General features: G+C 33.5%; 1 protein-coding gene across 1 annotated transcript in view; it reads right to left on the minus strand.

The window, feature by feature from the left end:
* The window catches only part of LOC127869751 (intermembrane lipid transfer protein VPS13A-like), a 172,802-nt gene that overhangs the window by 145,747 nt on the left and 9,839 nt on the right, over positions 1-17,216 (minus strand). Inside the window, exons 2-8 of the mRNA XM_052412411.1 lie at positions 12,210-12,253; positions 7,008-7,050; positions 3,352-3,447; positions 2,789-2,898; positions 2,102-2,260; positions 1,278-1,418; positions 372-378 (exon numbers count right to left, since the gene is read on the minus strand). Coding sequence (XP_052268371.1) covers positions 372-378; positions 1,278-1,418; positions 2,102-2,260; positions 2,789-2,898; positions 3,352-3,447; positions 7,008-7,050; positions 12,210-12,253 — 600 coding nt within the window. The remainder of the gene's footprint in view (positions 1-371; positions 379-1,277; positions 1,419-2,101; positions 2,261-2,788; positions 2,899-3,351; positions 3,448-7,007; positions 7,051-12,209; positions 12,254-17,216) is intronic.

Here is a 17,216-nt window from a genome sequence, read left to right on the forward strand (position 1 = left end):
ATCAATAGATGTACTGGAACAGCCCTATCAGAATTCTTTAGTCAGACACAATGAAACCTCTGCACAGCAAATATAGGAATTGGCAAGGATCTGACGTGACTTTATCACATTGTCCACAGTTACACTGTCAACAGGATTATAAAATATTGCTGACACTGTAATTTCTACAAATGCCATCAAGATAATAGATTTGCTGTTGGTAGAAGTCTATAGTATAAAATTATACAAATATTGGTCATTCTGTCGGTATATATCAATATTGCCATTAGTACTAGTATTAACATCCCAGAAAAGAGACTTGATCTGTCATCATAAATTTAAGACATAATTTTTCTCTGGAGTAATTCTCAAGAAAACAGCTTGTTTCTCACATTCTGACTGAAAAAAATAACAGTACAAAATACCAGAACTTTTTAGTGGATAAGTGGATATCCGGTAAGTTTTCTTTCCTGGTTTGTGCAATATACTTACAATGTTGGAAATTAGTCTTGTTTCCTTCTTGTATTGCATTCTTAAAACTTTTCTGCAATAATCAAAGATTAAAATTAAGTGTCCTGCTGGGAAAATGGTGCTTTAAGCATGTACATGTACTTTCCGCTTTGACTGGATTTTTGCTAAGAAGGCTAATCTGGGAGGACATTAAATGCACATGCATTAAGACCCATTTTCTCACAGCAATGGGAGGACATTAAATGCACATGCATTAAGACCCATTTTCTCACAGCAAGGCTGAATTATAAAAGAATCACAACACTTTGTGAATGATGATATTGAACATTTTACTAATCTTACCAGTACAGTAACCAATTATAACAGTTCTCACGAAGAGTTTTATCTCTTAACTACAGCTATAATATTTTTTCATCAGCATACCAGTTCATTACATAAAACCGGAATTTTGAAATGAATAAATGTCAATTTACTAATTTGAAAATGCATTTTTGACTGTAAAGGTATATTTCACTGTACTGTTTACATTCTTATATATGCAGTTTACCAGTTTACCGGTATTATGATTGCATCCCTAGTAATGACGTGCATAGGAGTCGCGTTCTGAGAAAACTGGGCTTAATGCAGGTGCGTTAAGTGTCATCCCAGATTATAAATTTGATTTTCGGTAAGGAGGGACTTACTTGAAACTAAAAATACCATTAAAGCGGAAAGTGTTTTCCCTGATTAGGCTATGCGGACTGCACAGGCTAATCTGGGACGGCACTTTACGCATATGCATTATGCCCAGTTTTCTCAGAACGCGGCTCAAATCAATGTGAGTGTACCAGTATTTCTGCCTTTTCCTTTCCCTCATACAGGTTAGAGTGGCTGTTCCAGTACACAGCCAGCTGTTCCAACTTGACAAGTTTGTGGATCTGTGACACTGCCTCCTTGATTATACATGGCTGCCAGTTGGAATCTGTTGTCTGGAAATGTACAAGGAAACAATTACAACTTATTTTCATTGCATTTTCACCTTATCACTGCATTCTGATTGCAAAATAAGCTCAATTGATTTGGTTTATAAGTCCTGATTGAGCCAATTCATACACCAATTAACACATATATTTTCATGACTGAGCCAACTTTTTTTAACAAGTTGCTAAACATTTATAAAATCAGTAATACTTTAATCTATCAAATTGTCCTTAATGTAAATGTCAATAGAAATGTACATGAAAGTATTGGACTTGAGATTCCTTAGGTATTGAGCTTCATAATTCTTCACTTATATTTTTATTACAAAAACCAAGATAACATACATCTTCAATTAAAATTTACAGTTTTTTTTATAGACAAGGAAACATGGGACTGTGCCCCCAATTCACCAAACAATTCTTAGACTTAAGTCTAAGAATAAAGAAAATTCTTTAAATTAGAATATTCAAGAATTTCTTTAATTTTGAGGCAAACGTGGTATTTACCACCTATATCTACATCATTATTCATGTAGAACATTTTGTGAATGACATAATCACCAGTGGTAGTTTTTATATATTCAAACACTGAACGCATATTTCTTGGTTCTTAGTCTATTCTTTATTCTTAAGTCTAAGAATGGGTTGGTGAATACGGGCCCTGGACACTTTGAGACGTATAGCCGACTTACCCTGAAGAGGAGTTCCTTCAATGTGACACCAATGGAGAATGGCTGCAGAGGGTTGGTGTACTTGTCCTCATAGCGCACATGGATGTTCCTGACTTCTACCTGCAGGTTTTTGATCACCTGAGTGGCAAACTTCTCAGCAAACGAATCCTTCTTCTTTTCCTTAGGCTTATCTATGGATTATTAGTTACCATGAAACTCATTCATATGTATTACTTATAAAATGTTTTATTTTAGTTTTTCCTTAAGTTGGATAAAAGATATAAATTTTGACACAAACCTTAAGGTTTATTTATTTACTTAAAATCTATGTATTCATATTTTTATTGGGCAGAGGGATTGCCGTATCTGTCTGTATTAAGTTTAGTTGAAGCTGATTTATTTCAGCTCAAATTATATCAAAGCCTAAGGCTTACCGAGACACTCTTGAGTATGGTTTCTTAGTAAAATAACTATATATTAATTTTACCACTAACACACATATTAAGTCCCTGAAAGAGACATAAAAGTGCTTCGAACTGACTAATTTATTTGTATTCATTAAAAGTCATTACAAAAGAGTTATTCAAAGAGGCTTCAGTCCCCCATATAACATAAACAGCTTTAAATTTGAATGCCTTAACACAGACTACATGTCTTGATAGAGACTTGAAAGTTATTGAATGAGATGTGAAATTCCTTGAAAGGGACTACAATACCTTTTTCAGCCTCCAGTTTCTTCACTTCTTCCAGGGCCTGTAACTTCTTCTGTTTGTTCTCCTGGGCTTCTTTCTTCTCCTTCTCTGCATTGTACTTGATACCTGCAGGGAAATACAGATGTAATAAATCAGATGCACTTCAATGACTTATTGCTTTTTATTGGCAGTTAAACGTCAAATTGGAAGTTCTGAATCCAGTCCATACAATGTTTAAGTCAGTTTAGCTGAATACCTGTTAACTAAAGACATAAAGTAAAGCAAGTTCCTAGTTTTGTTTTGGCAAAGTCCACTTATGCTCTTTAAGAGTGTGCTCTTTTGTGTGTAATATTTGAGTCTTATCATTTTCTGCCAACGTAATTGTATATTCTGTCGGGGTCAACTGTTTTATGCTCGAGTGTATTTATGTTCTACTAGTGTAATGTTTCTGTGTTTGTAAAGAATACCAATGCAAGAATCTACTTTCATTCTGCTAAAACCTTAGACGGCATTTGGGCTATACTAGAGTATACAACTGTTATGCGATAGTTAACTAACATCCTCCCTGAGTCCACTTACCGACATTAGGCACTGCAAGGGCATACAATCCGTCTATTGTTGCAATCACAGGTTCTGTGTACAGGTTCTTCCATGGAATTTTCAGTGTTAGTTTACCTGCAAAATAGTGGATATTTGTATACAGAGTGAAAAAACGACAGTCGAAAACCTGGTAGATTTTGGGCTGCACTGCCTAAGACTCTCAGTTATACTTGGGCATGAAGTGTGTTTGTTGTCTGATGTATTCATATGATTATTATCATATATTATATTAATGGTTTACGCTGACAACTGATGAAAATGTTGATGACAACTGTTTATGAAAATGATGAAGATGATAATCATGCAAAAAGGAATAGGATAGTGCTAATGATGATAAAGAAATAGCAGAAAAAATGATAACGATGACTTGATAGAAAATGATGATGCTGATGATGATATAGTTGATGGTAATGATGATATAGTTGATGGTAATGATGATGTAGTTGATGCTGGTGTCGGTGGTGATGATGATTGATGCTAATGATGATGAGAGTGATGATGATGATGATGTTGTTGTTGTTGTTGTTGATGATGAAGATGATGATGATGGTGTTACTGATTGTGGTGGTTGTGATGGTGATGATGATAATGAGAGTGATGGTGATATTGTTGTTGTTGTTGCTGATGATAAAGATGATGAAGATGGTGTTACTGATTGTGGTGGTTGTGATGATGATAATGATGATGCTACGGATGCAAGTGGTTGAATGAAAATGAACACACAATGTTTGGACTATCATTTTGCTCGCAGGGCATACATGAAACAGTATTCATTCAATTTCATAATGGAAAATAAAAAAAAAATTAGGATCCAGTACGAGAATGTTATATATTCTAAACAAAGTTTCACGCTCATCCACTTAAGATAAAGAAAACCTGTCTGAAAGCCAATCACACATTATGGATGTATATCAGCATCTCAGCAGGTAAACACCATTTTCTGAAATTCTCAATCTTTATGATGTTTATGAAGGCAAGTTATCAACCCGAACCGCAAGGTTGCAAATATTTCACATCGATTTTATACTTCACTGCCTTCCATGCAGAATTGGGCATGGTCCAATTCATTTACTGGTGTATGTAAATATATGATATGTTCATAAGTTTGCTGAATTGCATATTGTACAACAGTCCATTTAAATATACCAAAGGAATGCTACAGACGCTGTAGTGTTTTTCTAAATATATACTATTTGCCAAAATACACATATTTATTTAACATATCTTTCTATTTCTTTTACATCATTTCCCTTTATGCAAAGTATATCTACCAGCAACTTTAGTTTTTCCAACACCAATGTGGAAGGTTGAATTTAGCATTAATAATGTAGTACTTAAACCACAACCAACACAACTATCATGTGAGTATGCATCATTCATTTTGCAATGTACATGTACATGTTCTTAGTCATCATACAACACTTGAGAGTAAACAACGCCCCCAATTTGTACTGCAGTAAATCAAACTACCAAAGAAAACTGCAAAACAAGCCTACTGTAATTTTTACAGCCAGAGTTGATATGCATCATATGTTATTAGTGTTTTAATGAAAATCATTTACAGAAATTTAGAACAAGTTTAATTGTCATGGATATCTGTTTTACTATTAGCAACACATACGAAATGCAAAGTTTAATGTTTATAGCTCCATTTACACATAGGGAAATTATAGCATATGTTTTTGCCTTAAAGTTATACAAAGATTGATATGTTCAGCTGTTACACCTCTGGAAATAGTTGTTAAATAAAGTCCAGAGGATGAACTGCTCCTGCTTGAATGATTGATAAGTTTAACTCCTGTGCATTTGGTGTGGTTATAAATTGCAAATGTTGCAATTGCCAGATCACTCTATTAAGTATTTTTTTTTCCATTGAAGCATTTACAAGTATTAATCATATAACGTTTTAATATGTTATTTATTCTCAAGGAACAGTACATTTTCCAGATGCAAAGAAAACTCTTTTTAAATTCCTACAGTTACCATACAAGTTCAAAAAGTGCTCAAAATGCTGATATTTCTAATCAAATTCTGCAGAGCTCTTAGACAAGGCTATTCAATAAAATGTATGTATTTTATGCCTATTCAATTGAAAAAACATTCACCATCACATGTGCAAAATTCCTTATCTCAAGGAGTGCAGCCACGGAAATTGCTACTTGTGCAGTTTTCTGTTTATAAGATTATTTGCCCGTTAAAATTCAGTCAATACATGAAGATCATCGTTTGCATGATAAAATGGAACAAGAGATGTGTTTGTAAGAAACACATTGCCCCCTAATGCGCCGCTTTGATTTTTTTCCTTTGACCTTGAATGATAACCTTGACCTTTCACCTCTCAAAATGTGCAGCTCCATGAGATACACATGCATGCTAAATATCAAGTTGCTATGTTCAATATTTCAAAAGTTATCGCAAAACTTTAACCTTGGAAGTTTTGGGACAGAATGACAGACAGACAGACAGGCCAAACACAATATACCCCCGATCATTCTATTCGGGGGCATAACAAATAGGATGGAAATGATAGTGGTGATGATGGTGATGTGGATGGGGTTGTGATGATGATTGAATTGGTGGTGGTGGTGATGATAAAGATTTTGCTTATGATGATGGAGAGATTATGATGGATGATGATGGTGGTGATGGTGGTAGTGTTGATGATGATTGTAGTGGTGTTGATAATGATAAAGGTGGTAAGGTGAAGATGATGATGGTGGTGGTAGTAGTGTTGATGATAGTGATGGTTGTGAGGGGGTGATGATGATATATTATTCTTTATTATAGTCTCAATTACATACAATACAACAATACAAACATTCAATTATATATATATATATATACAATAGACAATTGTATGTTACCTTTGTAAATGAGAAATATCAGAGACTGTTGCATTTCTAATCATGTAAACCCATATGTATACATGTATAAAATTATCTGAGTTCCAATTCTGTTCTAATCAGTTCTATATAACATTATCAACCTAAGAGGCTGTTGCTAATCTTTTTTTTAAACATCGTTAAAATAATTTATTTAAAATATTGAGTTCAGATATGAGCACTATTGTGCAATTAAGAAATTGTTTAGAAAATCAAGTATCAGCCCGATCAGATCGTAGATGACCTGATTAGCAACAACTTCTTAGAAGCCTCTAAAATACATTATTGTTACTTAAAAACAACGAAAAGACGTTATTTACAAGTATATAAAATGATAATGAAGGTGGTAGAGAGGGAGATAATTGTAGTAGTGGTGCTGATGCAAGAAGTGGTGCAGATGATGATGGTAATGGTGGTGGGGATGTTGAAGAGGGCAATGGTTTGGGTTTTAATGATGATTTGTATTATTATTATTATGGGGTTATTATGATCATGGTGGCGATGATGATGGTGGTGGTAACGATGTAAATGGTTGTAATGCTGATGATTGTGCCAGTGATGATTTGATGATGATGTTGATGGTCATCGTTGTGGCGATGAGGATGATGTTGGTGGTGGTGATGACTGGATCATGTTGTTGACTATTATGATGTCAAAGATGAGATTGCTGACAATTAATTTCATTACTCTAATAATTTGTCATAGTACAGAAACTTCCTGCACCATGATAGTTTCATTATAGACCACACTTACCTATGTGACCCGCTTTGATCTTCACAGGTAAGTCAAGGTCATCCTGCAAAATAAGCAATAAAATAATGTTTGATGAAAAAATACATTCAAACATGCGTTGAAAGCGAAATACTTTCTTGGTATATTGTAGCAAACATATTCTACCTACAGTTACCCATAATTCATAATGCTCTTTAGCCCACAATATTTTTTGAGAGCTGAGGTAAATAGTGATAGGAGCTATAGTTTACTATGAATGCAAATAATGTGAAATAGAGAAAGAAATCTTTTCAAAAACAAAAATAATAACAAACACCAACAAATTTGTACTGGGCTTATTAAATGTGCAAATTATGAAATTCCAAAAACAAGCAAATATGTTGAATTGATATCCCCCGCAAAATAAAGATTGATTATGGATGGGTGCATATCCCTTGATATATGGTAAAATAAAAAAAAATAAGTGTAGGGTAATTGTCCTTATGCATTGCAATTCTCCTCATTGATATCTGTACATCCATGCAGTTTTATATTTAAATCTTGCAGCTAATAAGTTACACAATACAAACAAGAAACCGTCGGAGACAGGTGATGCTCCCCAAAGGTTTTTTTTGTCACAATATTGCACTATATATTCAGATAAAAGGAAACGTCTTGAGGGGCATAACTTTGGACAAAATAATACGATGGATGGTTTAGCAAGGGCCATAACTCTCTAAATAATCATCTAACCAAAACCCACAAATAACATGCGCATCTCCTCAAGGTAGTTAAGCTTCCCATAAAGCTTCATTGAATTCCAGTCATTAGTTGCTGAGAAATCGCCCGGACAAGAATTGCACTATATGTACAGTTAATGGAAAATTTCAAAGGGCCATAAATCTGTGAAAAATCATCGGACCTTAACTGGCTGATAATATGCACATCTCATTTTGGTAGTGAAGCTTCCCATAAAGTTTCATTGAATTCCGGTCATTAGTTGCTGAGAAATAGCCCGGACAAGAATTGCACTTAATGTACAGTTAATGGAAAATTTCAAAGGGTCATAACTCTGTGAAACAAGAAACCGTCGGAGGAAACGTCTTGAGGGCACAGTAGTTGGGGGGGACGAGAATTTTTTATAGAAAATTTCAAAGGGCCATAACTCTGTGAAAAATCATCCGACCAGAACCCGCTGATAATATGCACATCTCCTCTTGGTAGTGAAGCTTCCCATGAAGTTTCATTGAATTCCGGTCATTAGTTGCTGAGAAATAGCCCGGACAAGAACTGCACTTTATGTACAGTAAATGGAAAATTTCAAAGGGCCATAACTGTGTGAAAAATCATCCGACCAGAACCCGCTGATAATATGCACATCTCCTCTTGGTAGTGAAGCTTCCCATAAAGTTTCATTGAGTACCCGTCAATAGTTGCTGAGAAATAGCCCGGACAAAAATTGCACTATATGTACAGTAAATGGAAAATTTCAAAAGGCCATTACTCTGTTAAAAATCATCCTACCAGAACCCGCTGATAATATGCACATCTCCTCTTGGTAGTGAAGCTTCCCATAAAGTTTCATTGAATTCCCGTCATTAGTTGCTGAGAAATAGCCCGGACAAAAATTGTGCACGGACGGACGGACACACGCACGGACAGACGAAGCGGCGACTACGGTATATGCTCCCCCAAATTTTTTTGGGGGAGCATATAAAACAAACGACAATAATTCTTGTTTAAGAAAGTGTAGGGTTTTGGTTCTTGTGCATGGCACTTCTCATCATTGATATCAATACACCCATGAAGTTTCATGTTAAAGTCTTGTATTATATCTGAGATTGAGCCCTGAAAGTTTACATAATAAAACAAGATGTGTTTGTGAAACACTATGTTCCCCCATATATCTGACCTTTGACCTTGAAGGATGACCTTGACCTTTCACCACTGAAAATGTGTAGCTCCATGAGAAACACACGCATGCCAAATATCAAGTTGCTATCTTCAATATTGTAAAAGTTATGGCAAATGTTAAAATCTTCAATATTGCAAAAGTTAAGGCCAATGTTAAAGGGACTGTCAACCATGAATGACGAAAATAGAAAAGTTCTAAAGTACCGTATTTTTTTTACAATTGTTAGTTTATATTGATTAAAATATCACATCTGGTATACATGTATTACATTACTTGAAAAAAGTTCATATTTTCAGTATATTCGGTAATAAAATATTAACAATATACACTCTTAAAATAACACAAGTAGATTGATCATTTTATATATAAAATATATACAATTCACTATGCATGCACAATTTGCGATCCTGGGTTTACCACGTGAAGATGATGATCAATCTACTGGTGTTATTTAAAGTTAACTGGTAGTTACCAAGTAGACATACCCAGTAAAATTTATTACCAAATATACTGAAAATATGAAAACTTTTTTCAAGTAATGTAATATACCAGTCGTGATATTTTAATCAATATAAGCTAATAATTGTAAAAAAATACGGTAATTGACAACTTTTCTTTTCTTCGTCATCATGGTTGACAGTCCCTTTAAAGTTTGACGCAAACACACAAACCAACAAACAAACAGACAGGGCAAAAACAATATGTCCCCCAGTATAGACTGGGGGACATAAAAAACAAAAAAGGGCAAAAGTTCTTATTTAAGAAAGTGTAGAGTTAAGGCTCATGTGCATGGCACTTCTCCTAATTGATATCAATACACCCACTAAGTTTTATGTTGATATCTTATCTAGTTTCTGAGATATAGCCATGAACAGTTTTGTGACAGACAGAATTACAGACTGGCGGATGAATAGACTTCCAATGCCAATTCTATATCCCTCCGCCTTTCGCAGGGGATAACTTATGTGCTTGCTTGAGACCCTAAAGAACTAAACTATTCTTAGAAGGTGGAGCTCAGACGAAAAATGTACTTAAGGAAACATTAAAACTTCCCATGCGACAACCAAATAGATCCGGTCAAGCGATTTTTTAATATTTAATTTATCTGCACATTATTATGACAAACTTTTGATACTGAAAATACAGTCTGACCTGAAAACAGCTTTCAGTCAAGGGAAATGACTTAAGTTACCATTGTAGACAGGTGACCATTGTTTTCAAGTGACCACTTTTAAGATGGTTGGTCAGTTGGTAGTACTGCTAGGTTATTACCCCACCCAGTTGTTTGCAAACAGTGTGATGGAAAAAAGGGCTCATAACCACCAACATTATTTCTATTGAATGATACAAATTTATATCTTATAAAATGATTTAACCCTTTCCAACTCAGAGGCAAAGTGAAAATGGCTATGTGCAAACAGCATAAAACCAGAAAAGCCTGCGAGTAACTCACAGTCTGTTCAGATTTTATGCTGTTTGCTGCTTATCAGTATCTTAGGGTTGGACATGAGGCCTTTAAAACTTGAATCTAGTAAGAAAGGTCTTTAATTAAATTTAACTTTCAAAGGGACTACAAATGCGTAAAAATACGTATCTAAGTGGTAAAGGGTTTAATTCATACTGTTTATTAAATTCATGAGTTCATAAATTAAATCATTGTTGTTTTCTCATGCATCTTGTTCATTCAGTAAATATGACAGTTGGTATTGCATTCATTGAAAGACATCTTTTAATTATGGTCTTCACATGTCATTGACATCATGTCCGAATCGCTGTTATATACCAAAAGTACGGCATAGGAGTATCGTTCTCATTTAAATTAACAGAGACCAAAAGATTACAAAAAAAATATTTGTATGCAAACATCACACAAACAGCATTTTCATTCAAGCAACCAACAAAAGCATCTTGGGTTTCGGGACTTGCTGATAACATGTGGTGTAAGTTTTTCTCCTGGAAATCGAACAGGAGTTTAACATGAAAAAAATCCACTTGCATAAATGCCAAAAGGTTGTTACAAAAGTTGGAATTTAATGTCTGTTTTGCAACAACAAACGATAATCACTAATCCTTTTATTGCCAGCTAATAACAGCAATCCTAATTGTTATTGTTGACACCTCATCAGCAATAAAGATCTTTTGATTTTGTCACGCGCACATACTATGGCGTTCTGACTCCAACCGTATCAGAGATAAAACATAAACGCAGATTGATTTGAGCGTTCACTTTTCGCACCTTGAAACAACTGACTCATGACCGCTCTACACAGTTGATAAATGGCTTTGGGAGTGAAATAAACAGGCTGTTTTCCGCTATAGACAGCTGACCGTTATCCTCAGATGTACTATAGAATGATTTTCGTCGGGGGAATCCAGACTGACTGTTGTGGGAAGGTGACTGTTGTTCTCAGGTGATTGCTAAGTCAGGTTCGACTGTATTTCCAACACATAATGTATATATACATATTTAAACCATACATTCATTATTAATTAGATAAATGGGGGACAACTCTACTCCAGCAACCCAATTAAAAGCAGAAGAGGCTGTCTATACAAAGTTCAATTGCTCACTTGTAATATCTTTACAGATAACTGGAGAGATTCTGATTAAAGCTCTTAACAATTTATTTGAAAGATTAAATAATATTGAGGAAACAATTATTGTTGTTTCACTTATGATAATAATCAACATCATCCAAAACAACTTCAACATCACACTATCACACAATCACTTAAATGGTTGTTATCAACTTCTGTAAGAAGCACCTTTAACATGGGTTAAAAGGTTTCAGTTTAGACAAAATTACAAGCTAACCTAACACATCCCGTGGCATTCATATTTTTCAACAGATTGGAATCATTCAATTTCAATTGGGATATCATTGAAACAATCATGTTTAGCAAATTTCATGACGATTGGGCAAAAGCCATATAGCTATATAAGGTAAACTTTCCCTCCCCATGGTGGCCATGTTTTTCAAAATTCTTGAGCCATTTTTCAACTGGGCCAGAAATCATTTAAACAAATCTGACCAAGTTTCATGAAGATTGGACCAAAAATCCGAGTTATAGAGTGTAAACAAGGTTTTTAAATAGAAAAAAAGAGGAAAACTGACCCACTGTGGGCGCCATATTCTTCAACGGACCAGAACATGTTCTAACTTGGGTTACATATTGTTCTGACCAAGTTTCAGGAAGATTGGACTAAAAATATGAAATCTATAGTGTAAACAAGCTTTGTTTTAATTTCAATTGTGATGAAGCAAGACAAACGAAGACAAAAGGCAATCAATGAGCTAAAAATGATGACAATCAACAAATTAACTTACCAATGCACTTTCCTTTAAGTCTAATTCATTAAGAACAACATCACCTGAAATTCATAAATGAACATTTTTATAATCATGCAAGAATATACCAAGAAAACATTATTTCATTTATATTGTCATTTTGTTAGATTGAGCAAAAAATTACAAGGATTACAACATCAGTTTATTACAGGTTATTTTGTGAAACAAATAAACAATCTCAACCTATTCAAAGTTGCAACTTAATTGCAGGGCTACCCGCTGCATTTGGCAATCGTCACCAAATGAAAATGTTTCAGAAAAGTGGTGATAAAATCTTTCTATTTGCTAAAACAAGTGGCGATTTCCGCAACACAAAACAAAACCCAAGAATGTGAAAATGGAAAGAGGGGTAACCTCTACTGAAATGAAGGTTTACCTGGCACTGGCAATAAATATGCTGCTCATTTACAGGTCATATTCGTAATCTTTGCTGTAAAATGAGATTTAAATGATTTTTTTTTTAATAAAAACAAAAATTTGTTGTGATTCAATATTTAATTGCTTACAATTTAGAAGGAAGTAAAAAGATACTGAACATTACTGGTGTAATTGACTGGTCAATCAGAGAACTGGTCAATTAACCTGTGCAGATAAAAGATCTAGCTTGTAAAGTACCATTATTATCTACAATCAATGACAAATAAGAAGAATATAGGTTTTATTTACTTATGTCTTATAATAATTGAAATGCAGATTGTTGAAATTGACCACCCAGCTCAGCCTCTATTACAGTAATTAATTCAGCAGTAATGTCAGGCTTATCAGTTCTTAAATACATGACAGGTAAAAGGTTAAATATACATAGTAACTTAACTCAATTAAATACCGGTATATCATATTTATTACGGTTTCCCCGAAACTGCCCAATATGAGTTGTTTCTGATGACTTATGATGTGCATGGTGTAATGAGGGTAACAAAAATGTGAAGAGTTGATCAAACACTGAACAGAAAACCACTTCTCCCTTAAGTTGACTCACTTCTCCCTAATTTTATCTGAGGAAGAAGTCACTTTTTCCTCAAATTTGAACCTAGGCTTAGCCCTGAGAATTATTAATTTTTACTTGTATTATGCTCAAACCCAGTTAACTCGCGGCTCGGGTTAACTCGCAGTATTCCATTATCGCCCTCTTGATATTGTTTAGAAACAAAGCTGCGTAACCTATTTGTCAAATCTGACAGAAAACATCTCTTGCTACAGGTATGAATGGATTTTTGGTATAAATTAAATGTTGTAAAACTCAGACTTTAACAATTTTTGAATTTGTATAGTTCAGTTAATTGTCGTAACGAAAAAATCAGACAGTGCTTGAAAATAACAGTGCTATTTATTTTATTTGATGTCTTAAATTCAATACATTTAATTTTATGTATATGTATATAATATTATGTAAGTTATTGATTGTTACTCTGAATGGTATGTCATATCTTTGATTATTCATGTTTAATTTAATATAGGTGCTGTTTGACCTATTTACTACGAATCTACTGGGTGAAAAAGTAACAACAAAGGCAGACACCCAACAAACATGCTCATATCGGCCCGATATTGGCTAAATGACGGCATATCGGCAGAGGTTTGCCGATGTTGGGCGGACATCGGACCGACGTTTATGTAAAACAAAAATTATTTTGTTAAAAGATAAGACCCTTTTTGTAATGTTCAATGTTAGTGAATCCATCTGGTTTAATAACATTTGAATAGGTAGCATATTATAAAATTGATATTTATAGAACAATGTCGGCCCGATGACGGCCCGTTGTTATAAACATACTTATAACTCGACAGTTTAAAGTATGATGGCATTCGATTCACTTGATCACTCGTTTATGTTCGCTTGCTTAGAAAATATGAACTTTGGTGATAGTCTCATTAAATGGGTAAAACTGTTCTATACCGACATTAATAGTATAATTACTAACAATGGCTTCTTCTCAAACAGCTTTAACATTGAATGAGGGGTTCGACAAGGGTGTCCACTTTCATCATTGCTATTTATTATATGCATCGAGTATCTATCACATCATATCCAATCAAATAAACATATAAATGGCATATCAATAGACTCTGACGAAGAAATTAAACAGTCCCCATTTGCTGACGATGCAACTTATTTTTTAAATGACAATTACGATTCTTTCCATAACCTTATAAAGACACTAACCCTTTTCGGAATGACATCGGGTCTTAAACTTAACAAAAGTAAATGTACTGTGCTACGAGTAGGTAAATTACAACAAAGTAATGTCCATTATAAAAAAGAAATGAAATTTAACTGGACATCCGATGAAGCCACCACGTTAGGAATAACATTTACCAGTAATGAAAATGATACTATTCTAAAAAACATACTGCCTAAATTACAAAAATTAAAAAACTGCTTAAAATCATGGCAACACCGTAAACTTACACTAATCGGAAAAAACACAGTATTAAAAACGTTTGCACTTCCTAAATTAATTTATGTATTAACAGTTCTCCCAAATCCACCAAATGACATTATAAACGATATAAATTCAACAATATTTAATTTCGTATGGGACGATAAATTACCTGACAAAATTAAAAGAACTAAGTTGATTCAATCCGTAGAAAATGGAGGTATCAAATTAACGAATATTGACTCATTCGTGAATGCAATCAAATGCAGCTGGATTAAAAGATACTTAGATAGTACCAATACGTGTAAATGGAAACTATTCTACCAGAAGATTTTTAAAAAATATGGCGATTCCTTACTTTTTGAATGTAACATCAGCAATAATATCTTACATGAAATTTCAAAAGAAAACATATTTCTATCTAATGTTCTATCAGCATGGAGTAATGTTACTCATAACCTAGAAACCCAAACTAGTAGTAAAACTATTTTATGGAACAATAAAGACATAACTTCAAACAATAAGACGTTTTTCTATATAGATTGGTTTGAACGAAGCATAAAATACGTCGACCAACTATACGACTACAGAATCAAGGACTTCTACTCCTTTGATAATATATGTTACATATACGGAATACCCTCAAGTAATTTCCTGAAGTACTACACATTAATAAAAAACATACCCATACATATTAAATCAATAATCAATACAAATAACACACCATGTACTCAAACAACATTTTTAGAAAACATACTTGCAAGACAAAACAAAACGAACAAAATATTTTACACACTACAAATTAAAAACCCTATAGAAAACTCCAAAATCCAAAATAAATGGCAAGTGCTTTTTCGAGAACAAGAACTTAATTGGAAACACATATTTATCATGCCATATAAAGCAACTATCGATAGCACACTGAGAAATTTTCAATATAAATACGTCCATAGAATTATAGCTACAAATAAACATTTCTTTAAATGCAAATTATCTAACTCTAATTTATGTGACTTCTGCGGTGAAAACATCGAAACTATAGAACATCTTTTTGGGGAGTGCAAACACATCCAGCCTATTTGGAACCAGTTAGCATCCTTTCTTGAACAACAACAACTAAGCGTTAAACTATCCTATTTAAGTGTAAGTTTCGGAATTAACTCATTTATATCCTTTGAAGGTAATAATATTGTAAATTTTATTCTTATATTGATGAAATATTTTATCTTTAACATGAAGAGCAGAAAACAAATACCAAATTTTAATTGTTTTATCCATAGTCTTAAACTAAAAATCCAGATTGAGAAAGAAATAGCCCTCAGTAATGACAAATTGCAGATCTTTAATTAAAAAATGGAATCGAATTAAATTCTCATAATGCTTGTCCACTTATATACTATTCACTCTTTTTTTATGTTATCTTTTTCAAATATTTTTTAGTATTATTGTGTTGTTTTTTTTCAATCTTATAAGATCATTAATAATATATAACAGAACACCTACTGTTGTCATAGATCGAAATGTCTCACACCAAGGTCTAAAACTTTATCAGGCATAGTTTTTGTATACTTTGTTAGTACCATTGTTTGCAAATAGAAAAAAAACATATAATTATGTATACAATATATGCTTTATAATGAATAAAAAAAAATCACAAAAAAAAATAAAACTAAATAACATAAAGTATGATGTCGGCCCAACATAGGCCCGATTTCATAATTAACACTCAAGAGAAAAGGTTACTATGATTATTTTCGTTTTAATTACTTGTTGCATTAAATTTGATTGTATATATCTGTTCTTATTCAAAAGCGTGAATAAGATACTTTGTATACAATAAAAATGTTATGGTGTGTCCATGAAGTGTAACAGTTGTCAAAAGAAATTACCGCGGTTGTTTCCCTTGGCATTTTAAATTTGCAGTGAAGATCCAGGCGGGATTGAATTATTTCGAAATTATCACGGTAAAAACACTCTGCCCTGAACATTTTTAGCTATTCAGGTTAGGAATTAATTTTAATTGTTTATCCACAAGATTTGACAATGTTTGTTAAAGCTTTTTTTCCAGAAATTGTTATCTGTCATTAAATGTCACATGTTTTCGCGACTTTCTAATGTTTGTTTTATTTCATTGCATGTCAAATGAGGTTGCCAAGCAGAATAACAGGCATGGAAAGAAACGAAAGGCAGTTTTTCGAGAACTACGATTGTCTGTTTCTGTGCACAGTAAGTTGTCATAGTATCTGTAAAAAGACACAGTTCAAAATATTTATATATACAAAATTACATATGGCTTGTTAATGTTTCCTTTTTTTCAGAAATAGTCTTCATTGTAATGTAAAAAGTGTTAAGAAATGTCATTGGTTAAACTGCCCAGCATCGTTAATTCTTGCAACCCTGTTTGAACAAAGGATGAATGTCCTAATAATATGAGCCTACATTGCATAACCATTTTCAGAAGCTGTCATGGGTTCCTTGAAATGCTGCAGAAGAATGGTTTCAAACAGCCTCTGATCGTGATGGTGGCAGAAAAGCAAGGGCAGACAAGAAACGTGATGAAGCGTCGCCATTTATTATAACTCGTTTGTTTAAACTGTGAATTATG

Source organism: Dreissena polymorpha, chromosome 2 (assembly GCF_020536995.1).
Source record: "Dreissena polymorpha isolate Duluth1 chromosome 2, UMN_Dpol_1.0, whole genome shotgun sequence".
Lineage (NCBI taxonomy): Eukaryota > Metazoa > Mollusca > Bivalvia > Myida > Dreissenidae > Dreissena > Dreissena polymorpha.